The sequence below is a fragment of the Hirundo rustica genome, chromosome 8 (genome assembly GCF_015227805.2).
Source record: "Hirundo rustica isolate bHirRus1 chromosome 8, bHirRus1.pri.v3, whole genome shotgun sequence".
In the NCBI taxonomy this organism is placed as follows: domain Eukaryota; kingdom Metazoa; phylum Chordata; class Aves; order Passeriformes; family Hirundinidae; genus Hirundo; species Hirundo rustica.
In genome coordinates, this window is record NC_053457.1 from 19,065,682 (window position 1) to 19,089,838 (window position 24,157).

Sequence of the window (24,157 nt, forward strand, 5' to 3'; positions counted from 1 at the left end):
ATAATGTCATAATACACCAACAGAGTCAGGTCCTTTAGGTGCAAGCGGCTTTCTGGGGAGGGAAGAAAATATTTGATGCCAGTTAAAGCGTGAATAATGATTCCAGCTCAGAAACACTAAATGCAAAAATACTGTGACCATGTGTGTCCAAAATTATTCCTTGGGTGGTTTCGCACAGAACAGAATTTCCCATGACCAGTGTACATGTGTCGATATAGGACAGTTACAAGGGGGGAAAAAAGAAACTAGACACACACACACAAATCAACACAGGAAAAAAATCAAAAATTTCAATTTAATTCCAGAACCTTACATTTTTAAAGGTGCAAAGGAGCTGAAAAATGTGTGTTAACAGTTCCTCGAGTTGCATCCCGCCCCAGTCTGATCCCTGTTCCCACATTAGGCGAGGCACAAGGCCATCTGCTGGCAGAGACATACTGCAGAGCCTGTATGCTCAGCAGGCCGCTGCTGACACCTGAATTAGGCTTCAGATGAAGGGTGAGTAAAGAAAAGAGTCAACGCTGCCACTTTTACCAGCCAAAAAGAAGTTGCTGCAACACAAGAAACAGAGCAAAGATGTAAACACTGTCCTCACTGATACTGACTCAGAATAGTCAAACAACAAAAAGTCCTCCAAACACATTTCTCTTTCTTCATTATATATATAAAAATCCCACACAACTATAAATAGTAACTACATAAGCTATGACTTCAAGTCACATGCAGACACTGTTGTTTTGACATGAAGCTGGTGGCTTCTCAAACATCTCTTGAAGTTCCCCACCTAAGAGTAAAACACTCCACCGCAAAGCAGCTACATGTGCACAGCCATCACACCCGGAGGGGGCAGGGAGCAGTGCAAACCACATGCACCTATTAGACTCGAGTGACATCAGCACGAGGTATCGGATAAATGGTGCAAGAGACACACGCTGAGGTCTCACTGAGCCCTGTGCAATGCCTGCTGAGGGCCCAGCCACGTAAGGTTTTCATTCTTGGACAAAACACAATCCCTTGCAACACCCCTCAAGTGATGGAGTTTGGAAACAATTCTACCAAGCTCTCTGCTGCAGCAACGATCCAGATCCGGACAACATTGCTTGCAGTCCCTGCTCCACCCCTACCCGCACGCAAATTTCCGCTAAAATTAGCAGCCTCTCAGATATGCTGATTTGGGGTTGCACAGTAGGAACTAGAGACGTGTAACCCAGACATCTCATCCAAGGCGGATGCCTCCCATTTGTTATATTCCATACTGCCACTGGAAAGGCAAAAAGTTGATTGTTCAAGGGTATTCCAAACACAGCATCTCTGAAAATGTGTCAGCAGTACGTTTTGGTTTATCCGGAAGTGGTTAAAAAGCCTGAAGTATCTAAAACAGTAGCTATTTTTTGTTGATGTTAAGTATTGCAGCTAAGAGACATACCAGCAGAAAAACTGAAGGGTTTTTGAAAATCTGAGTCATAAACCACTGAAAAAATGGTGTTTAAAATGAAAATGCCAGCTCAATTCCAACCATGATCCTCCCAAGGCAATGGAATCATGTCAAAACATGAAAGCTCAAAACACCTATCGGTAAGTAACACGGTCACATAATTTCTAACTCTACAAAGGAGGCCAGACTACCGGCATTACAAACCACTGAAAGCTTGCAGGAAAAACACAAGAAGTGACTGGAAATAGGTAGAAAATAGAAGTCACGGGCTCGAGCAAGCCTTTCAATAAGACAGCAAAGGGCAGCGCTGCTCGCTGCAGTGAGTTCAGCCTGTTCTGAGTGCCTGCTCCGTTCTACCCACTCGGGACTGCCTGCCCCGAGCCTGCCACTGGCAGTTTACCAAGGCAGAGTTTCTGCCCTCGGTGGGGAGGCAATTGCTCCGCCCAGCACCTGAAGCGCAGGAATCGAATGTCTCGTGCCTCATTCCCAGCACCGTTGGCCAACAGCCACATTCCCGGCTGTTGGCTCGGTGACCTCGGGGCCGTGCCTGGCATCCACGAGCCGCCGAGCGGCTGTCCCCGACCAAGAACCCGCGACACCCGAGCGGAAGCTCCGTGCCCTCGCTCCGTGTCACACGGGGCTGTCCCGCCGGGGTCTGCGGCTCGCCCGGCGGCCGGAGCCCCTGCCCGGGGCCGGACCACCCCGGCAGCGCTGCCCGGCACCGCGGCCGTCCCCGGCCCGCCCGGGCCCCGCAGAGCTGCGCCGAGCCGGGGGCGGGCCGGGGCGGGCCGGGCCGTGTTTGCCAATATGGGGAGGAGCCCGCCGGGCCGGGCCGGGCGCGGGCAGCTCCGGCTGTTCTGCCGGAAGGTGCCGGGCGGCGCTGGGCAGCGGCGGCATGGGGAAGGTGCGGGACAGCGGCGGTGTGGCCTGGGGGCTCCTTCCCCTGCTCCTCGTAAGTGTCCTCCCGAGCGGGGCAGCGGGCGGCGGGGCCGGGCGGGGCCAGCAGCGCGGCGCCGCCGGGCCAGGAGCGGTGCCCGGGTGCTGCTGGCAACCGGCCGTGACAAACTTGTCAGCGACTTTTCAGTCAGTTCGTCAGGCGATGTTTTAATTGGAAAAAACTCAGCTTCAATTTTAGGCGCTTCTAAAGGGTGCTAAGTGCAGTGCGTGTCGTGTAAAAGCGGACGGAAGAGAAGGGTGATGGATGCAGGTGGCTGTCGGATGGTGAGGTGTAGGTGGGGGGACGCAGGGACGGCTGGCACCACGGTCCGCAGCCACCCACAGCGGCCGGAGACGCGGGCGAGGCAGGCGGAGAGTCCCCGCTCTGCCGGCGGGGAGCTGCGGGACCTGCCCGGGCTAAAACCGGGCTCGGTGGGAGCCGACCTGCGCTGCACCTCGGCGGATCCCTAACAGCGAGCTGGGAAAGAGGCAGAAACGCAAATACCTCTGGGGGAGGAGTTTGAACCGCAGTGACAGGGACCCGGGAGAAGCTGGAGGAAACGTCCGAGCCTGGCGGCAGCGAGCTGCAGTTACTGGAAGCAGTAGGGCAGGGCCTTTCCTTCTTGCCTGAATCATGCCCTGTTGCACACGTTGAGTGAGTGCCTGCAGCTTCTGGGAGCTTCGGTCTCGTGTCTCACTCTCATAGTAAAGTTACCTTCACAAAGATCCATTTTGAGCCGCTGCCGTCACAGGAAAAGTAAGGAAGTGTGTCAGTGGCCAGCCCAGGGATCTCCAGTGGTACAGGTGCATTGCGCCAGAGCTGCAGCGGCAGGAAGCTCCAGGGCAGGACACCTAGGGACATCTAGGATGTAGGGATGTGTGGATGCCCTGCTCGGCCTGTGTCCAGCAGAGCTGCCCGAGGGCTGAGGAGGGGACATGGGGCAGGTGGCAGTGAGCCCTGCTGTACGGCAGAGCCGCCACCTGCCTGGCAGTGTGGATGCGGTGCACATTGCTTCCCCAGCCCCACTTCTCCCGTTTCAGAGACAACTCACTGGAGCCGACCTTCGAAGTCTCGTCACAATGTGGGTTTGTTGCTCGCAAACACAGTTTGTTCTGCGGTTTGTCAGGTTAAAATTAAGTCTCGGTGTATAAATAAACCACTCAAATGACGATCTGATTAACTGCATGACAGGTAGTAAATTATTTAAAGTATTTCAGAGAGCTCTGTCCATGCCCCTGCACAAATCATCAAAGCGTAATTAAATACAAAGAAGGATTTTCATCTGCTGACAGAATCATGCATTACCTGTTCCTGTACAGGAGCAGCCAACTAGTGACAGAAACATCAGTGTAGCTCAGTATGTTGGAATGATTCAGAATATATATTAAGATTAAAATACTTTCTAACACTGCTCCAGAGAATATATAATTTCTGTTCTTATTTTTCAATAGTTTCCAAATTTCACTATACCTTAGAAAGACTCTAGCATTCCTACGTAATTTCTATTTTTAAAAAGTTATTTGTTTTAATTAGCATACTGTTTCACTACTTATAAAATAGTGAACCTGGTCAGAGTTTGGCTTATTATTTGGTTAAAACAGAACATTAAAACAGTTTGTTGAATGAGACCTCAATTTTGCAAGGAACTCTATGCTGCACTGAAGTAAAAGAAGATTTAAGCATAGTCATGCAAAAATAGCAATGGTCTATGAAATTAGAAAACATCTCAGTTCTCCATGTAGAAAAAGCTACAAAACTATGTACCACTGAGAGACACAATTGTTTCGGTTTAGAGACAAATTTTAGGAGCAAATGCTCTGGAATGAATGTTTCCATTAAAGAGAAGGGGTCCAATAATCCCTTTTTGCCAATGAGAGAAATTAATACTAGGGGGTGAAAGTGGAAAAAAACCCACCCTGTTAATTAACAGTACAAGATACCCACAAGGCAGGGGAAAAAATAATTGAACTTTATACCCCACCCGTCCAGGAGGTGAGGATGGTGGCTGCTCCCTTTATCTCAGGGAAGAGAAGAGCAAAATCCAGACAGCAGCTCAGGCAAAAAGTAGGTAGGAGCCTGTTGAGCTTCTGGTGTTGGTGGGCTCCTCACAGCAGGCGAAACTGGTGGGTTTCAGTGTCCCCTCTTTTGCTGGCCCGGGTCTGTCCAGCTGCCCCGTAGGCTCCCTGGAGTGCTAGCCAAAACAGTTGAAGATTAAAACAAATAAACAAGCAAACAAAACACAAACAAACAAACAAAAAAGAAGCAACTGAAGGGTCTCTGTTTGGAGTCCAGGGAAAAAGGTGGGGAAAGATAAAGAAAAGCTTCTTGCCTAAGCAAGCAAGGATATAGATCAAACAGAGGCAATGAACTAACAATCCCAGTTGCAGCCCGAAGCACTCCAGAGTTTGAACCGAGCCTGTGCCCGGGGTTCCCAGGCTCCAGCCCCACCTCCTGGTTCACTTTAAACCATCTCTGGCCATACAGCAGGCAATTAGGGAATGAAGTATCATCATAAAATCACTTCAAGACAGCACTCTAAAGGAATAGGCCAGAGAGTGAAGTGTTACGTAAATATTTTGTCATTATGATGTGACTACAGAGCAGGCAGTTTTCTGGACATTCAGAAGACATACCTTTGAAAAGAGGGCTCCTACATTGCTGCATTGAGCTTTCTTCCCCACATCATGGAAAACAAATGTGCACATTTACACGTGCATGCATAAACAGCCGTAAAATGATGGGATGACCCAAGACTAAGTGGAAAGTATAAGGGCCCCAGTTCTGGAAACATGTCTGTGCATGTTCCCACAGGAACCACCTTTATCTCTGCAGTAACTCGCTGAACAAAGAGAAAGTCATAAGAAAACCATCTTGTGCTACAAAAGGAAAAGGGGGAGAGTTGCTAGATTTCTATTTGTCAAGCTCTAATTCATGCTTAGCCTCAACAAAGTGAAGTGAGAGCTGATAATATCACTCCCAACTCTCCAAACAGTGTTTACTAGGTGCTCAGCAGCACAGTACTTCTGAAAAGCAAAACCCAACAAAATAACCAATCATACAATTCCCAGCCCCAATATGCTGTTGACATTTGCATGCGAGTCAGCTGAGATTTGAGAGGGTAGTGGATTTAATTTGGACAAAGGTGCTGGACAGTCTGAGGCTATTTGCTCTCACAGGAGCTAAACACACTCATTTCCCCTGGAATTTAAGAAACTCTGGGTGCTTCTAGTTGTGGGGAAATACCAAGCCCATTGTTGGGCTTTAAGAAATGGAACGGGATAATTTTTGCTATTTTTATAAAATGTTTTAGAATGTGAAATACTATTTTTAGAGGTTAGTTTGGTGCTAACTATGAGATTCAGCCCTGATGGGTAGGAGAAAAAAAAGAGTTGGAGGAAAAATTATACTAGAGGTTCTGGAAGCAAAACTTTCTTGTCAGTGAAAGAATTGGAGTAGAGAATCCTCTTAAGATTACTTCTTGAGTGAAATTACTCTTTGAAAAGGCCATCCTGACAGAGTTAATACAAGGGAGATTAATTACAGAGAAAAGCACATTTAAATGGAGCTAGTTTTAGCAACCCAACTTCCATGAGGTAAAAAAAAGCAAGAAAAATCCCCCCTCCTCCTTTTTTAACACTTAGAAAGCCCCTGATGAGCTCATGCACCTTGGTCCATGTAACAATGTGGAGTGGGAAAAAAAAAGGCCGTGTTCGGTGGCCATACGTCTTCTCATTCATCAGCATTTATAGATTAGAAATGGGAGAAATTACTTGCTAAAAATAAAATGTATTATAAAGATAACAGGAGAAAACAGACTTTTTTTTTTTTTCTCTCAGGGTTAACATTGTAAAGTTTTAAAAAGTCCTGTATGCAAATTACATGTTCACACACTTCCAAAACTGACATTACATACCTATGAGATGAGTCTTGAAGAAGCTTTTCGGTTGAAATAGATTGACATGTTATGAAGAATACTTAGAGGAAGAACTGGAGGCCTAAGAATCCCAAAATGACATGAGTATTCAAAGAAATTGAAGTTCTTGTCACCGTGCCCTGGAAATGCAGATGAAAACAGGTTTCATAAAAGTGTCCTCAGCAAATAACTGTTGTTAAAGCGTTTTGGAGGACTCTCTTGGAATGAAGGAGAGGGAGTAGGGAGAAAACTCTTTTCATTGTTTGGGCAATGCAAATGCAGAGAAACCAGAAAATTTGGGTTCATATGATAATTTTTATGGGTTCTGCTAAGGGTAGACATCCCCACCTGATTGATCTTATTCCAGCTGACTGCTTAGTGCAATTTAAGTCTTCAGTTTAAATATGAAAACTATTTTTTTTTAGGTTGAGAAAGTTAAACTAGAGCCTCTGTGAGTCATTCTAGGCTGAAAACTTACAACCACTGCTTGAGTGTACACGTCATAAAAAAGCACCTATCATCCCTGCCTGTATAAAAGCCCCTAAACTGCTTCCTTTCTGATATTAGTGTTTACTGCTCAGCGACAACACAAAAAGCAACTAAGGTGTGCACAGGAAGCTAAATGACTATCAACTCTTTTCTGGATTTGTTTTTCTTTTTTTCCCTGTAAGATTCAACAAAATTTGTAAATAGCAAATGACTTGCTTTTATAGGCTGCAAGTCCAGGAGCAAAAAAATAGTTTGAAAAAATTAGGGTGTTGCTTTGAAAAAAAGTCTTCACAGTTTTATCATTATTCCTTCTACAGGAAGACGTTGTAAGACATCCCTGCAAGCAGAACCAATGTAGGTGTTTGGTGCTGCTTAAGTGTCAAATTCTGAGAAGTGACCCCACTTCTTGTAATTGTACCAGGAAGTTCATCTCCGTGAGCAGGAGCAGAGGGCATCCATCTAAAAATGTCATGTTTCTGTAGCCCCTCATACAGCATAGCTCATTTTTATAAAAGCATAAACAAGAGGCAGAGAGCTTTGTTCGTGTGAGGGAACATGTCTCTGCACACACTATGCAGGCATTTGGTAAAATCAGCAGTTTTACTGGTATTAGTAATTTGGAAACCTGTTTCCTTCTTTGATTATATCCTATTTTCTGCACGACTCTCTGGGCATTTTCTTCGTACTGCTTTAGGAAAAAACAAACCAGACTGGTCATACATCCCTGACTATATTTTAGTAATTATTTTTTCATTTGGACTTTCTAATCCAGTGTTTAGTGAGACAGTTCTCTTAGGCAAAAGAAAAAGAAATCACACTAATTTGACACATCTATTTGAAAGCTTCTGTAGAGACTTTACTTTTTTAACATCATTCCACTGGGATTCAAAGGAGAGCACCCTGAAAGCTTTGGCAGCAAAGGAAGAGACAGCACCAAACAGGGGAAGTGATGGGCTGAGCATCCATACCCAGAGTTCCTCCAGTGCTAATTATGCTAATTATGCTCTCTGGAGCTTCACCTCCAGCTGCAAAGAAAGGCCTTCTTAATTTCAGTCTAATAACAAATATTATACACATTTTAAATAGATTGATGCTAAGTAAATAAATTTTTTTTCCACCTTCTCACTTGTGAATAGACTAGAGGATCAAAAGAAGTGGCTGGCTGCCTGTGAAAGGCAATGGTCTTATTGGTTACATCAGCTGATTTACAACAGATAACAATTCCTTCACTTGAGAGCCCAGTTTGATATCCAAAATGATTTTTCAGTAATTTAACTTAAAGAGTTTCCTGCATCTAACTGAAATTATGGTCAGCATCCATAACTCCATTATATAGATATCTCATATTTAGTGCATGCAGAGTAAATATAGAATTCCCCAGAGAATGTTGGAGAAGAAGGCAACCTATACCAGATTTATCCTTATCATTGTTCCTCCTTCTTCCAAATTAATAAAAAAACCCATGGTTTGGCCACTGGGTCACAGTGTTTTATTATGATCTTGAAAAGAGGCAGGGCAGGGACCAGTAGTAAAGCTCTATTGCCTAATGACAGAAATAAAAACAAACAAAAAACCCGAAGCACTATGCAATTGACAGTGCAAAAAATCAAAGAAATTGACCTGTTGTAAATTAATTTGAAAGGGAAATGTAGTAGTAGGGTTCATGGCTTTAATATGGGCGCTCATTGACCATTAAATCTAAAGTAATGAGCAGTTTCAGTCAGGAGTGAAGATCAAAATGTTTAGTTCTAGAGTAGCACTATTAATGTGACTCTGCTAGTACTAAAACATACCTACAATCATAAACAGTTTTTTTGTCTAATTTTCTGTTTTTCCTAGGTGACTGTCTTAATTATGGAAACACAGTGCAAAAATTATACTGAAGCTCTGAAAACGTACAATAGGAGGATCATTTCCAGGAGGGAAGTTAACTGCAATGAGGATGAATACAAGTTAGATACTCAGTGTTGCAAGAAATGTAAAAGTGGTGAGTATGATGGTTTCCTGGATGCAGTGCTTCATTCCAGCTGTGTCTGTTTTTGTTACAGGATATAAGCCACTTCAGATATTTCTTGAGCTCAGTGCACCAATAACTTCTCACTACAGAGAGTAATTCTCTCATAACATGCTCGTTGCAAAAGAGCCAAGAATTAACATACACATATTTGAAAGAGGTTGAAAAGTGAAAACACATGTTTTTGCCTACAAGATTCCAAATATTCATGGGTTTTCCAATTTTTCACGTACAGTTTTGTTTGGTGTGTTCTCCTTCAGTATTAAATTGGAGGAAGAGTGGGGATAATGAAATGTTATGTATACTACATTCCTGAGGTGCATCTACACATGCACAAAGAATATTCACTTCATATTTGGAATCAAAAAGTATCAGGGATTAAAAAATAAATTCTGATGTTAGTCTTAGAGCTGGTGGCTTCTCTAAATTGTTGGTTTTCTGTCTCTACAGGTTTTGTTAAAAATGTCACCTGCCCAACAGATATTATTAAACACTGTGTTCCATGTGAGAAAGGAAAGGAATTCATGAATCACCCCAACGACCTGGACAAGTGTTTGAGATGCAAATTGTGCGACAGCAAATTTGGTATGTCTATAGAAATAGCAAGTGCAGCAATGACTCTTCTTTCATCCAGCATTTCACTGAAAAGTCTCCAAAATACCTTAATTACGGTTAGCACGTAGATTCAAAACTTTTAGTGGTAGAACTTGAATGAATTTGTAAGAAAGTAATAAGTTTATCCTCCAGTTCCCTTTCATCAAGCACAAAGTAGGAAGAAAAATAGTTGGTCCATTATTTCTCCTTCTATCTGCCTTTGCTTAGCCAAAGTCCTTGCAAAGCAGAGACTGTACAAACTGGTTAGATTCAAGGAAGGCAAGGCTCTTCTTCACCCTCTGTTTTAAAGAGGGGTGTAAGGAGTAATGCTGGTTTCTTTTGTCTTTCATATAATTGATATTATTTAAAATTGATGGTTGTCATTTGAAACACTCAGGATGCTGTGTGGGATACGTGTGTAGGACCATAAGGCAATTCCTCCAGAGGCGCCAGCGGCCCACCTACCCCAGAATTCTGCATTCAGCAGTGGAGGCAAGAGGTGCTGTTTAGAGATAACACAAACAAACCTGTCTGCTTTCTGTGGTCTGCTCCCTGCAGCCTATCAGCATCCACAGCTAAAGGAAAGGACATCAGAAGATCTATCCCTACCTAGTCATTTCAGTGTCTATTTATGAGCTCTTTGTTCCTCAACCTGCTGGGTGACAGCAGAAATTCACTATTTGTTGCATAAATGCCCATCACTTTTTTTTTTTTTTTCCTTAATCCGTTAAACTTATCTCCTGCAAGTTCCACCAGGTGTCCTGCTCTGCTTGGATTTAGGGAATGTTAGTTCTTCATTTCTCATATTCAAAATCAAGTGTAGTGAATGGAGAGACAGTTGTCAACTCCAGTATGGCTGTACTCAGATCACCTGTTGGAATATCAATCTCTAGTGCTCTCTCCTTCCTTTAGGACCTCAATATGGATAGAAAACATTCCTCTCATTTCCTACTATAATAAGCATTTTTGCACGAGTGATGAAATTGGTAAGAGCGAAACAATTCAATATTTTATATACTAGCGTCACAATTATTTAAGCTGAAGGAAGAAAAAAGTTAATGGGATGATTAGTCACAATGTTCCATGGACAATAATGTCGTTGAAGAGAAGTCAGTAGACTGACAATAGGCAAGAGGAAAATTACCACTGAAGTTCCATGTGAATGATTCTTATGATCACTCATGTTCCATGTTTCCATGAGTTACTTCAGCACTGGTTTCACAGTAGAGCTTCACCAAATTCTGAAACATAAAGCAGTTTCAAATTACAGCAGGACACTGAATGTAGTAACTCGAAAATTTGTTCTTTTATATGTCTATGAAAATAGCTTTCATAGTAGGTAGATACAGTAAATTTTAATGCAGAAGTATTTTTTTTTTCATAGATGGCAAATATAAACTGAGAATAGGAGAAAATTAATAATGTGTTTAGATTCTTAAGAAGAATACATGACATGGATATGTTAGGCAAAAAAGAGAGTGTGGAATTCCTCACCATTGGAGGTCTTCAAGCAAAAGTAAAACTTGTTGTATGTCAAGGAGTGCAAAGAACCCCATCTCCATTATCAAGTGGGGAGATTGGCTGTGTGATCTTCTGAGTTTCCTTTTGGCTTCACACTTCTGAATGGGAAAAAGAAGATGGGATTTGGCTGTGCTGAAGGAGTCCTCTTCTGGCAGGAGCTGCATTGTGTGAGGAGTTTCTGAGCTCTCCTCCAGCAGAGGTCTCTTGACAGCTCCGTGGAAAAGCTCTGTGAGTGAATTGTAAAGCTGTGCCTCCCCAGTGCCAGCAGAGGTGGAGCTAGCAGCCAGTCTGAGGATAAGACTTTGCGGGCAGAAGCCTGCTTTTTCAAAATAATACACTTTAAGAAATCTACTTTTAGGTTTTGAGGTTGTAAAGAACTGTACCCCAGAAGAAGACACAAAATGTGCCTGTGCCAAGAACTATTTCTGCGGTCCTCCAGGATGTGACAGTTGCATTCAATGTACCATGTAAGTTTACGCCTTCATCACTACCTATGAAACTGTTAATATCTAATCACATTTTCTTCCAGGTGGTTTTAAGTCAGAAGCTAAGGTAATCTATAACCTCAGGGAAAGCATACTAATTTTCCTTTGCACCTGAGCTGACTGAATTCAGTCAACTCAATTTGCAGCCATGAAGGCTTTCCAAAAGCATGCAAAAAAACTTATAGATCCACTGAGACTGTATATGTTTTTCAAAAAGTGTAATTAAGTATCTGAGGTTTCCTGTTGTCTTTATGTGATCTACTGTTAAATTGAAATATAATTTCATATATTTTCCCACTGCCACAACGTTCCATGCCATTTTCATACCTATTAAATTCCAAACCCCAAGATCAGGGGTTTGGAATATGAAACCAGCATATTTATCAGGAAAATATTAAATATTTTGCTGATAAAACATCTTAGAAATTTTGATTTGCTCTCTTAACAGCTTAAGAGAGAAAAAAATCCCCTAATAATTTGTGTTCATGTTTTCTGCAGATGTGAAAGTGGTGTAATTGAAAAGCAATGTACTGCAGCTTCAGACACTCTATGTGGAACAAAAGGTACCATTTTAAATGTAGCAAGGTCTATCACATGCTGTATTTTAAGAGGCAGTTGCAATTGTCCTGTTCTGTTCTATACACTGGCTGGAATGATCCCTGAGAGCCCAGGGCATTAGTCCTGCTGGGCCCTGTAGTGACCTGCAGAGTGGGATTTTCCCCTGATGGCTGTGCAGGTGTAGGAGCTGTTACTCCTTTTTAGGGGCAACTCACAATAGCTATGTCTTTAACGTGTTTGGCTTTTGTCATTAGGATACAACAGGAGGGCCTTTAAAATCTGACACAGTCTTGTTTAAGATTTGGTGTGCTGCTGTGCTGCATTTCTTGAGTTAACTTTTGTGTAAATTTTCCAATGTTTCAACAGAACCAGAAACGCTGTGGTGGGTCATTGCTTTGCCAGTTTTGGTAGTACTACTAGCAGTAGTAGTTGGAGCAATATTCTGGCGTAAGTGATTCCCTACTTATTCCTATTATATTCTGAATGAGGCATTCAGATGCTTATTCAAATGTAATTTTATATTCTCAGAGTCCAAAGGAGAGATATCCTGCCCTGGATTTAAGAAATGTTTTTTTTTGTTTCAGGCAAGAGAAAACAGAAGGGTCTTACAATCAGTGAGCACCAAGTTTACAAACCAGAGCCTTACGTAAGTATTGTTGCTTTGATCATAAAAAACTCAGCTTTATGCAAAGAACCTTTTTCCATTTAAATTACACTGGGTCTCCTCAAACATTTGTGTGCCTCTCTTCTACGCCATGAATGAAGTAAATTTCACCACAAGGACTCTTTTGGGAGAAGTGAGGGAAACCCTGTATTTACTTCTTTAGGATTGCTGGAATGCTTCCCAAGTCACATGACCACAATCAAAACTTCATAAATCATCGGGCCCCCCCCAACCCGGGATATTCCTGTCCCCATGCATAATTTTAGGCAATAGCAGTTGTGAGGTGATTCCCCAAACTTACCCAAGTCTAAAGAGGTCTCTCTCTCTGGTCTGACTCTCTCACTCATGGAGTCATGGAGAATCATGGAGAAAACTAAAACAAAATTAAAGAAGTATCATGAAATGTATTTATCCTCTTATATATATGTTTGTTTCTACTTATTTCTATCTTGCTTTTTTTTTTTTTTTCCCCCAGGAGACTATACCTCTCATAGACCCAGGTAAGAGACAAGTAATTTCTCAAAATTCAACAGAAAGAAAAGACACAGATACAGATACATAAGTCCTAAACTTAAAAAAAAAAAAAAAAAAAAGAGAGTATTTTTGTGTAGACTTTGCCACTGTCCAGACCTGTCATTCCAGCACAAAAGTGAACACTTACTAAAGAAGTGCCAGTTGATACAGTTCATATAATGCTCATCAAGGCACTTAATGGCATCATGGAAGTCTTGCCTCGGGAGGAATTTCTCTTGTATAGGGAGCAATTACTCATTGTCTCCCAGTGAATTTCAGTTCTGCATGTGGTACAGTCACTAGGAAACAGCAAATTGTGTTTCTAAAACCATGGATAATTATGATAAGGGAGCAGTCCCGCAGTGGAATTGAAGATTCACAAACCTACATTATGTTCAGGGCAAAATCCACAGGAGTGATACACAAAAGGAAAAAGTATAAGCTCCAAGAGTGTATCACAACAGAAGACCTGTCCTGTTTCAGGACCTCTCCCAACGCTATTTTGAGAAAAAGGGGTACGTGAGAGGTGACCACACTTCAGTGATAGAGAAGGACAAAACAGGTTACAGAGGGAACTGGGACCCTGTTTCAGGTGGTAGAAAGCAATATGGATGCAGGCCTAAATCTTTGAAATACCTAGCATTAGATAGGAACATGTAAAATCAGACCTGCCATGTATTGTAAAAAATCACACATAAACCATACTGAGTCACAAATACATGAAACTTAATCTGGTTTGGATAGGAGAAGTATCAGATCTGAGTGAAGGTGATAAAACAAGAGCCAGGTGCATTCATTTCCTTTCACACTCCTAGATGCTGACCTGAGCAGCTATGTTCCTGGTATTGTGGCAGAGATGACGCTCGCAGAAGTCAAGAAATTTGTTCGTCACCACCATGTATCAGAACCTACCATAGACCAAAGCATTCAGGATTGTCCTGGTGATACATCTGAACAGAAGATTAGGCTGTTTCGAGTCTGGTATCAGAGCCATGGGATGAAGGGAGCCTATGGAACCCTAATAAGCAGCCTGAGAGAGTTAAAAATGTGTGCTATAGCTGATAAAATTGAGGAAAAACTGAGGGCAGCTATTGCCAGCTCTCAGGCAGGGGAGCGATCTTATAATCCTGACACTGAGCAAAGCAAAACTTGCACTCAGGAGGGCAGAAACTCTTACAGTGGTAGTGGTGGGCTAAGTAAAGCCTGTACTGGTACTTTGGAAGAGACCTAGCACAGGGTAATTTGAAAATTATTTCCAAATGAGTATTTTTTTAAATAACAGGGCTTTAAAATAGTATTTTCATTTGGCAGCTCTGATTGACCTCGAGTAAGTTATTGTACGCAAAAGAAATAATTGCATATTTTTTAGCAATATCTTTCCTTTAAAATAAGTTTTTAGCCTTTTTTATGTGTTAAGGACTGGAAGAAGTTTTATGACTTGTTTACTAAAAGGTGCAATATAAGACTCCAGGATTCATTACAAAGGAAAAAAGTTATCATTATTTGAAGAAAAGGTATGGTTTAAATGCATGGTCCTGCATTATTTAATCAATGTAAGGTTTTGCTTGCATTAAAAATGCAGGATGTTCCTTTTTTCGAAGGGAAAGCTCTGGTGTTACGAGTCTAGAAATTGTACCAGGTACAGTACTTGAAAAAAATCCTGTTTACTGCCTTACACCTGATTAATTTGAAGTATAGGTGTTGCTGTGTAGATTCTACTCTGCTGCAAATACGATTTCCATCTTTCATAAAAGCACTTCTCTGTGTGTATATGGAGTTTTGTATATGTGTGCAAGCTTTCTATGCAAAAAGCTCCTGGTTCCAGGTAAAAAATATTATCTCTGTTGTTCTCAGCAATGTTTGTAAGCCTCTTCTAATGTTAGAACCCTTCAAAGAGATAGGAGCCAAGGGGCTATCAGCACAACAGAACCACCATTTCTGGAAGGCAACCTTCACAGTGTATGTGGGTTTTCTAATGCAGAAACTGATACAATGAAAGCATCTTTTTCATTAAAAAAAAAAATAAATCTGCATAATACATTACTTCTGTCTTTCTTATCATGAATGGAGCTTAAAGCTGTCTTGGCAGATGCTTGACTTCAACTTTTTCTTCTCTTGGCTTCTGGCTTTTTCTCCCCGAGTGAAGCATCTGACCAGCAGAAATGAAGGTAGTCCACCTCTCAGGCTTTCAGTGGAGCAGGGACTGGAGCAGGGCTCAAAATGGAGCCACCAAACCTTATAAATTTCTGACAGTGAAATAAAATTATATTTTTTTCTTTCACCACATTGGAATTCCCCAACCTCAATATAAAAAGGATAGTTTAAAAAAAGTCCCTGTGCAATGAGTCACATTTTCTTTAGGAGAGATTTGCAAGGCTCGACTCAGACTGGCATTAACTCTGGTGATTAGCGTACATCATATTTTTTTCTTAACTGGAACACCACACATCACCTAGGAGGATTGATTATACTGTGTAGTTAGTTTTCCAAAGGAGTCTCTCTGTGTCTACATCGCAGTGCAGAGTAGAGCTGAAGCTTAGAGTACCTTGACCAGGGACTGAAAGTGATTTAGTTCTGCTGACCTGCAGTAGCACATCCAGATTTCCATTGGCTCCTGCTTCTGACATAGTTTTCAAACTCGGGCTGTAGAAGAAAAAAGAAACCGAAGCCCAAACTCCCCTGTTTTATGGGAACACCACATCAGAAAAGCACGTGTAAACTGAAACTTGCCCAGGGAATGACTTGTCCCCCTTTAAAAAGCAGGTTACAAAAGAAAAGTTGTCCCTTCAGGAAGCCAAAACTTTGCAAAACAATCCCATTTGTTATGCAAATAGTACACCCAAAACATTTGTTATTTTAAAATAACTGCAATAGAAGAACAGGAACATAGAAATAAAAGGCCAGAGGGATGATCTTACTTAAGTTCCCTGCAAATTGAAAGTGACCATGTGTGAGATGTTTGTTCAGAAATTCTGTTTTGCTGTGCACATGCACACCAGCTGTTCCTCCATGCTGCAAGATGTAACACAGTTACCGCTGCTCTGCAAGAAAATCAAACACCTGAAGATGACAGAAACAAAATCAGTATTACATTGTGGTATCAGAAGAACACAGGGATGGTTAAAGACAGCTCCGATATACAAGACTGCTGCAATACGAAATAAATTATTTTCAAAGTTATTCTGCAGGCTGCCATTTCTTGAAAAGATGTGACTGAGAAATGAAGAGCTCAGTACAAAGAGTCTGAAATGTTTCTGCAGAGATAGTATGACAAGCAAAGTGTGAGCAAGCTCAGGCTTATTGCCTGTATGAAGGAGAAAAAAGGAAAACAATACCAACAAATTCCTGGGAAGAATAAAAGTATATTGGGAAAAGCCTTGGAGATAGGCTGTTTTCCTGTTTTGAGGGAAGATAAAGCCTCAAAACTCACATCCCTCTCTTACTATTTGTCAATACTTTGATTCTGGACATCAAAGGGAAGCTTGCATTCCTGCTATCCCACTGCTAGCAAGAGCAAAAATACCCACCATGTGTGTCTAGCCTCTAGCACAGAGTTGTGGCTGAGAATTCTGAGGGAAGTGGGAACAATCACAAAACAATATACTGTCAGTGTTTTCTGAAGAGCTTTTCAGTGGTTTTAGTTGAAATTCCCTTCTGAACTGAAAGCAAGATTTTTAAATCAGCTAGAGAGCTGTTTCCCATCACTTTACATGATGGTTTCTTGCTCCCCCAATATACCAGCAACTGTGATAAAGTGCAATTTATTTTCAGTCTAGTGGGGAATCGGCAAAAAATGTCTGTGACCAAAGGGATGTTGGAAAAACAGGTCCTGAACAAATACAGGAGAGGAGTAAGTGACGAAAAGCAATGGCAGGAGGAAACCAAAGGCACAGACCTTGGAGAGACAGAGCTGAGCATCCCACACCACAGGGGCATGCGGAACACAGAGATCACTGACCCTGCCTCCCACATCTTCCCACAGTGATGTCCGTGTGACTGGCTGTCTGTAGGACAGGATAGATCTACCTGTACGTGTGTCTTTGGGATATGAACAAGAAACTGATGGAACAGAAGTACCCTGTTTCATTTCTTGCATATTTATCCTACGGTCAGTGACGAGATTGATACATTCTCCAGATTTATGTTTCTTGGTTTTTTCCCTAGTCCTTCCTTAAAACTGTGTGAAGATCCCCCTCCAGACTTATCTCTGGGATAGCTGAAGCTGCAGGAAATGTTTTATGATACTCCTCAAATTGCTGTGAAGCACAGCGAGGCCCCTGGCATGCCACTCTCTGTCCCTGTCGGGGCTGGCTGTTCCCTGGCACCCGGCTCTGCTGGTGGGGACCACGGCTGTCACTGCGGCTCGTGGGGAGGATGGCCGTCATCTGAGCTGTCTCAAAGGCTCTTGAGATTCCAGGTCTGTCTCTAAGATGAGAGGACAGCACCTATTCCTGTTCTTTGAGGGAGTGGAGGGGGAAACTAACTTTATTCCAGACAGCGTCCCCTCACTTATCCAAGAATGAAGAGTGATCACTAAACAGCTCAGTATCTTTAAACTTCCCAATCCCATCTCTTCAGCCTTAAATCCCTTTCACCTTGTTTCTCCAACTCGCGGGGCAGAGGGGCTGTTTCGGCGCTGCCATGTGTCCTTGCCTGTCCCCGCGGGCAGGTGGCAGCCTGTGCCCGCGCAGTCCCACGCGTGTCCCTAACCCCAACCCCAACCCTAACCCTAACCCTGCCGTGCCCCCGGCTGCCCCCCGGCTCCTTGCCGTCCCTCCGGCCGCGGGCGGCCCGGGGATGGTTTCTCCCCGCGGGGAAGCGAGCTCGCACACCGAGGCAGCCGCGCACGGGCTGGAGCAGGGCACGGAGCCTCCCTCAGGCAGAGCCCAGCCCGGCGCTGCGATCAGCCGGCGCCGGCTCTGTTTTAGCATGAGGTCCCTCAAATCGTGGTCCGCGAGACTTGAAACGACGCCTGAAGTGTCATAAAACCCGCGTGTGACAGCTTTGGCGGCACTCCCCGGGTGTGAGGATGGGCACAGCCTGACCCCTTCCAGCAGCGCCGGGATCAGGCGGCTCGAGGGCGTCCCACGGCCGAACTCCGCCGCAGATCGCTTGGCATCGCTAGTTTTACATCTAATACCGCATGGAAAAACAGTGTCACAACAGCACATCCAGGCTGCAAACTGAGCTCTCTGAAATCTGCAATTGGCACTGCGGCTGAAGTACGTGCTGCAGTACCTGTGCCAGCATGAATGTGCATTGCCTTATGCCTTAATAAATATTCACTAATAGATTAAATCGGCTCAGACTTAGACATTCACTTTGATTCTAACTTACACAGCTGCCAAAGTGCAATTGAAGGTAGGAGTTAGCAATGCCTGTGAAAGCCTGGGGAAGACAGGATGGCTGTCCCAAACTGAAGGGTAGCCTTTGTATCACCATAATCAAGTGAAAAAACAACTGGTGAAGCTGAGGGAGGAGAAGGAGTGGGTGGTAACAGTTTAGAGGCTTTTTGGAGGAACTGGCTTATGAATAATACCCTTAATTACTGCAACATGCTATTGTAAATGGTCTTGTCTTCTTTCTTTTCCAGACTCATAAGTTAGCCTATCATTTTAAATAACCATACATTAAATGCAGTTTTGACTTCTGTTCTAGCTACACAAATGTTGGGAATAACCACCTCATGAAGTTTGTTGCCAAGATTTTTTTTAAAATTTTTTTTTTATCCTACAAATTCTATGGCTGTTGCTCTCATCAGAAAAACTGGAACAACTATGACTGCTCAAAAATATATAATCATGTACCAGGAGACATCAGACACACCGGTACAAGGAGCCCATAGTGCAGAGAGCAGCCCATAAAGCTGCTACAAGGAAAGCAATGAGCAACGTTACTCAATGCCCCCCAAATCATAATAATAGGTTAAATGGACAGGGACTCACAGGCAGCCTTTGGGGAGCCCAGGACAAGCAGTCTGATGAACAGTTACATTAGCACGTGCTTCCAAGGATTCCCGAGCTGTGGCCCCACTGCAAGGTCTCTGGGGTCAATGTCTGTGGTTCAGTTCCATTTATCAGGTGACCCAGGGAATATACGCTGTAGGGAACAGCAACATGCCTGGAAAACTCATGGGGTTATATGTCCTCTTATCACTGCTTGCCTGTACAACTGTAAGGCTATTAACCTGCTGTCAGTGCAACTTTTTAAGGTCTCTTTTATTTGTAAGTGAGAACAGATGAGTAAATTAATGAGCTGGAATATGGGGGCTGGACACAACATAAAAGATCTGTTCTGTATAAGTCAACAGCCTTTCGGAGACCAGCTTCCTCCTCCCTCATCCAAAGACATTCCTACACAATCACAATAAATATGCACAGATCTTCCAGGAACTGCTGTTTTCAACATCTCCTAACTCATCCAGCTATAAAGACACCACCAACAGAACATCCAAAAACATTTCTCAAAAAGAAATACTGTTTTCCTACTTTTTTCTCTCAGCTGTGGATGTATTTCAACGATAGTCATGTATAGATTGTTTCCCTTAAATGCAGGAAATGGTTCTTCCAAATGTAACTAATGCAAATTAAATTGATACATTATGTTTGGACAGCAATCAGCTGCAGAAAATTTTAGCAAAGCAAGTGTTAGAAGCTGTAAGTAGTTCAAAATAGGACTTCAAGTGCAGTCCTGCTCTATTTAGTTTCAAGTTAGCTCTTAGGATTGAAGAGACTAACTATTATCACTAGAAAGCAAGCAGAATTTTTCTTTTATAGACAGTATTCCAACTGAGGATCTAATCAGTCATCAGCTTACACTCACCACTTAATAAATCTAGGCAGACTTACAGAAAACCCTAGTACAGGTAAGTCCACAGGGCCATCCATGACAGAATCAAAAAGCAAAGCAGACTTTTAAAATCTAAAGCTACTAGAAGAGCACTCCTGGAAATAAAGGCATTACTTAAAATGCAATGATGCCTACCTTTTTGGTGTCTTGACACACTATCAAACACAGAAATGCAAGTTCTTCCTTCTTCTCTAACCTCACATTAATTGATGCTGGAGATGTCAACACTGACACGAGCTGTAGCAGCATTTGGCTGAAATATTCTTCTCTGCTCTGAAGCAGAAAATTGCAGACAAGTCCCCCACCATTCAGAGCATAAGTCTGAGCTGTTTGAGGACATCTCTTTCCTCATCACCGTGGCTGAGCCTGTTCCGCTAGGTGTGCTGAAATATTCATTGCTGCATGAGTTTGAGACGGATTCTCTCTGTTCCAGGGTATCCCAAATGATCAGGTTAGCCACATTAGCTGTCGGGTGGGCAACATGTCACGGCAAAGGCAGCCAAGGAATCATCGTCTGTAAACCCAAAAAATGCTGGGGGGCTCAGCGCTGAGAACTCACTTCTTGACACTGGTATTTACTGAGATATTAGGTACCCATGTCGTTCTGTGGAAATATTTTGGGTTAGATTGCAGGAGTTAGCAAGAATATAAAACATGTTGTGAAGACAGTGTTCCATTGTAAAGTTTCTTACTTGGTCACACTATACTGTCCTTTGAGATTTCTCTTTTGTGTTGTTCTTTTTTCCTAATAAGGTGTCTGGGACTTTCTTCTTTGAGAACACAGCTCTGTTTATAATATCAAACAGGAAATTAAGTCTTCCAGCTAAGGTGAAACCCAGGAATTTTTCCTGTTGAACAATGGACTCCAGAGAGAGTTCCTATTTAGATAAGAAAGGGCTGGAAATTCCAGCCACCTTAAAATAGATGAACAAAAGTCCTTGTGCTCCAAAAGTTACTGGTACTTTCTGAGACTGAAGGTCATTTATGCCAGCCCTTTCCCCTGAGGAAGGGTTAACTAAAAGGGTTAAACTAGATTTTTGTCCTATCTCAGAGATGGAGACTTCAAAACTCCCTTTATAGATGTTTCACAACCTCTACTTAAAACTGTGTCTTAATATCAAAATGAACTCTTTGTATTTTCAGCCCTGCCATACTCACTACAACAGAGACAAGAGATGGTTCCCACCCTTTTAATAGCAGCCTTTTGCATATTTGAACATCATTGTCATGCTTTTTGGCTCTCCTATTTTTTTTTTTTTATCTTGCACCTTTAGGTTACACCTAAGGTGTAACCAGCTTGTCCAGCATTTCTTTGAGGGGCATGTCTTGTATCACAATGACAACCACACAAAAAGGAAAGGAACATTGGTTTTGCCCCTAATTTTTTTTTTTTTTTTTTTTTTTTTTTTTTTTTTTTTTTTTTTATGATGACATTAGGATGATTAAGCAGGGTCATTCAGTCACCCTTGAATTTCCCTGTGGTTGCCTATATCTGAAACTTACTGATTAGTCTCCAAAGCAAGAGTGCACCTTTAGATGTACGTTGACTGCATGTCCATATGTACATGGATTGCAATGTACACACATTTCTGTGTACATTGCAATCCACAATTCAACAAGTAGGGACTTCTGACTTTCCCTCACGTGGCAGTAGGTATGCTTAAGGATATACAATGTCTAATTCAGGATTATTTTCAAAAATTTAATGCTCAATTATTTCAATCTAACTCTAAATCTCCTGTATTCATTGTCCCCCCAGCAAAAGAAGCAGAAATTATGCAGTTAGTACTTTAGTGCCACAAATACTTGGCAAAAATAAAACATCTGAAATGAATTTCCTTGGCTCATAACCAGGCACACTTTGCAAGTGTGAAAATATTTTACACAGGACCAAGTCTGCTGTCACAACCAGACCTTGGCTTAGCCTGGCTCTTTTTTCACATATCCTCTGGGAGAAGTCCCATGGAGTTCGACTCTGTACAAAAATATTGTGTATTGCTATGCTTTGGGTTTCATCTCCAGGGGAAACATTGCTTTCATCAGGATGAAGTCTGCATTCACCTAGTTTAGAGAAATAATCTGAAAGAACTCTGTGTATCTGTTTCACTTTTTCTGCTGTCATGCTAAGGTTCTCTGAGGAATGCTTTCTTTTCTGCCTCATCCTTATTGTAAGAAGTCCACAGATATGCAGTTTGTTTCTTTAAATGGGTGATTTCCTGTTACTGTGTCAGGTCTTAAATACACTTCTTAACTTTCTATGGAATCATTAAATCACTGGAAATGTTAGGAGATATCTGATCAAAATTACAAGAAAAAGAACATTTTATGCTAACCAGCGACCTTTCACCCCTGCCCTTTGCTGTCACAGCTTTGCTGCTTTACACATTTTTTCACTATTTAGTTACAAGACATAACCAGACCAGTACCAGGAATTGTGACCAGTCAAAAATTAGCTCTTTCCTGGAATTAGTCTTTAAAATTTAACTTCAACATAACTCATATGCTCTTTATGACTGCAGCTCTTTCTGAATCATTATAATTAATCAACTCCTTCCTCACTGTTGGGACATTGCAGGCAGCCAAAGAAGGTGCTGCCTTTTAAGACAGGACTCTTGGTGTGCCCTGCCTGGGTTTGCTGTCCCTACAGGCAGCCAACACACTGTGCTCCACCACACATCACTGCTCTGCAGCAACAGCACAGCTACAGGAGTTGTGGAAAATAACAGTGAATGAGAGAGAAGAACAAATGAAATAAATACAAGTCTCTTTAGATTCAAAATTAAAGTATTCTCTTGAATATCAGTAGCAAATGGCCAACCTCCTAGGAAACAACACCTTTCCTAAGTACACAAATTCAGGTACTCATTCAGAGAACATTTTAGGATGTGTGTAGATAAGAACTTAATTGAGAACACTGCTCAGTGTCAGAGAAAACTCCTTTTAAAATACCTTATTGCTAAAATAAGGTCTGAAATTAAATTAGATAACTGGATATCAGTAATACTAAATGTATTAAACCGAGCAAGGCAAATAGGTACTCCTGTCCCTAATTCAAAGGCATAACTTTATACATAAATATATAATGGGTTATGAGAACACATGCAATAAACTAGATGAACACTGAAGAATACTGAGAAGCAGGCATCATGTGCCCTAAATCTCACATATCCACATGTCCTGCATGCTATTCATTACTGGTGGGATTCCTTTCACACCAGGGGCTGTCAGCATCTTTAGGGTGTATATTGCACAGCTAAGATCCTGCAGATGTAATTGTTTTGTTCACTGTATCCACCACTACCCCAAAGACCCCTTGTCAGATGACAATGGTGAACCAATTTATTGTCAGTATAACTTTGGATTCCAGATAATTTCTGGAGCTCTAGGCAGACATCTAATCATCCCTTTGGATCTACATCCCTAGAGATGGTCCATGACTTACCAGCCTGGAGGGAAGCTCTGTGAGCCAAGATGTGCACCGGCTCCTTTGGCTCTTTTCCCTACACAAGCAGTCAGACTTGCTGCATTCTGATGAAGTGAGAAGGAAAAGAAAAAGAAATACGGAAAATGTTTAACAGAAAGCCCATTTGAATGCAAATAAAGTAAACAGCATGTGCCACAGCGACAGATAAATGTTGGAAGAACACAGTGCTAAGGGGCTGCCAGCGGTCACTCGGCTGAAAGAGCTCCAGGGTCTGGGACAGCAGTCACAGTGTTTACCATAAGCCAAAACACAGCCCAGCTCAGCAAACCAGCCAAGCACTGAACACAGCCAGCATCTAAGAAGTCATTCTGAGGCCTCTCAGGTTTGTTGCAGTTTAAGATATGGTCGCATCTGACAGCAGTTCATCTCATCAGCCTCTCTGCACTCCCACTAACCTGGAAAAGCTCTACATTTGTAGCAGCATTTGAATATCCATGTTAAAATACACAGAGCATTACTTGCAAGTGCACTGTAATTGCAGACATACAGATATGTCGTGTTTTGTCCTTTACATGCAACCTTTTTAGTGGCTGCAGTGGTACAGATGTTCAGAATATAAGCAACAGATGTCAAAATTCACTTTCTTCTTCTAAAAATCTGATTTTCTTCTTCCATCTGTGCATCTGTTGCTTTCAGTTATGTCAGGCAACAGAAAGCTACTGGCACCTCCAGAATGAAAGCAGCAAAGACAATGGTTCTTC

The 24,157-nt window shown here is 42.3% G+C and overlaps 1 protein-coding gene across 1 annotated transcript; it reads left to right on the forward strand.

The window, feature by feature from the left end:
• Positions 1-1,542: 1,542 nt before the first annotated feature.
• Positions 1,543-15,394, forward strand: FAS (Fas cell surface death receptor). The gene is made up of 10 exons (XM_040071305.2): positions 1,543-1,575; positions 1,926-2,387; positions 8,614-8,761; positions 9,239-9,373; positions 11,262-11,370; positions 11,887-11,951; positions 12,313-12,393; positions 12,531-12,592; positions 13,086-13,110; positions 13,939-15,394. Exons 1-10 carry the CDS (start codon positions 1,543-1,545, stop codon positions 14,352-14,354), a joined length of 1,536 nt encoding a protein of 511 aa, XP_039927239.1. The 3' UTR covers positions 14,355-15,394.
• Positions 15,395-24,157: the final 8,763 nt, after the last annotated feature.

Bases quoted from the DNA above. Each gene is read 5' to 3' on its own strand.
- FAS (XM_040071305.2), top strand. From the start codon at position 1,543: ATGTCAAAACATGAAAGCTCAAAACACCTATCG. The intron at 2,388-8,613 runs GTAAGTGTCCTC...TGTTTTTCCTAG, and splicing joins GGCTCCTTCCCCTGCTCCTC to GTGACTGTCTTAATTATGGA. The intron at 11,371-11,886 runs GTAAGTTTACGC...TGTTTTCTGCAG, and splicing joins AGTTGCATTCAATGTACCAT to ATGTGAAAGTGGTGTAATTG.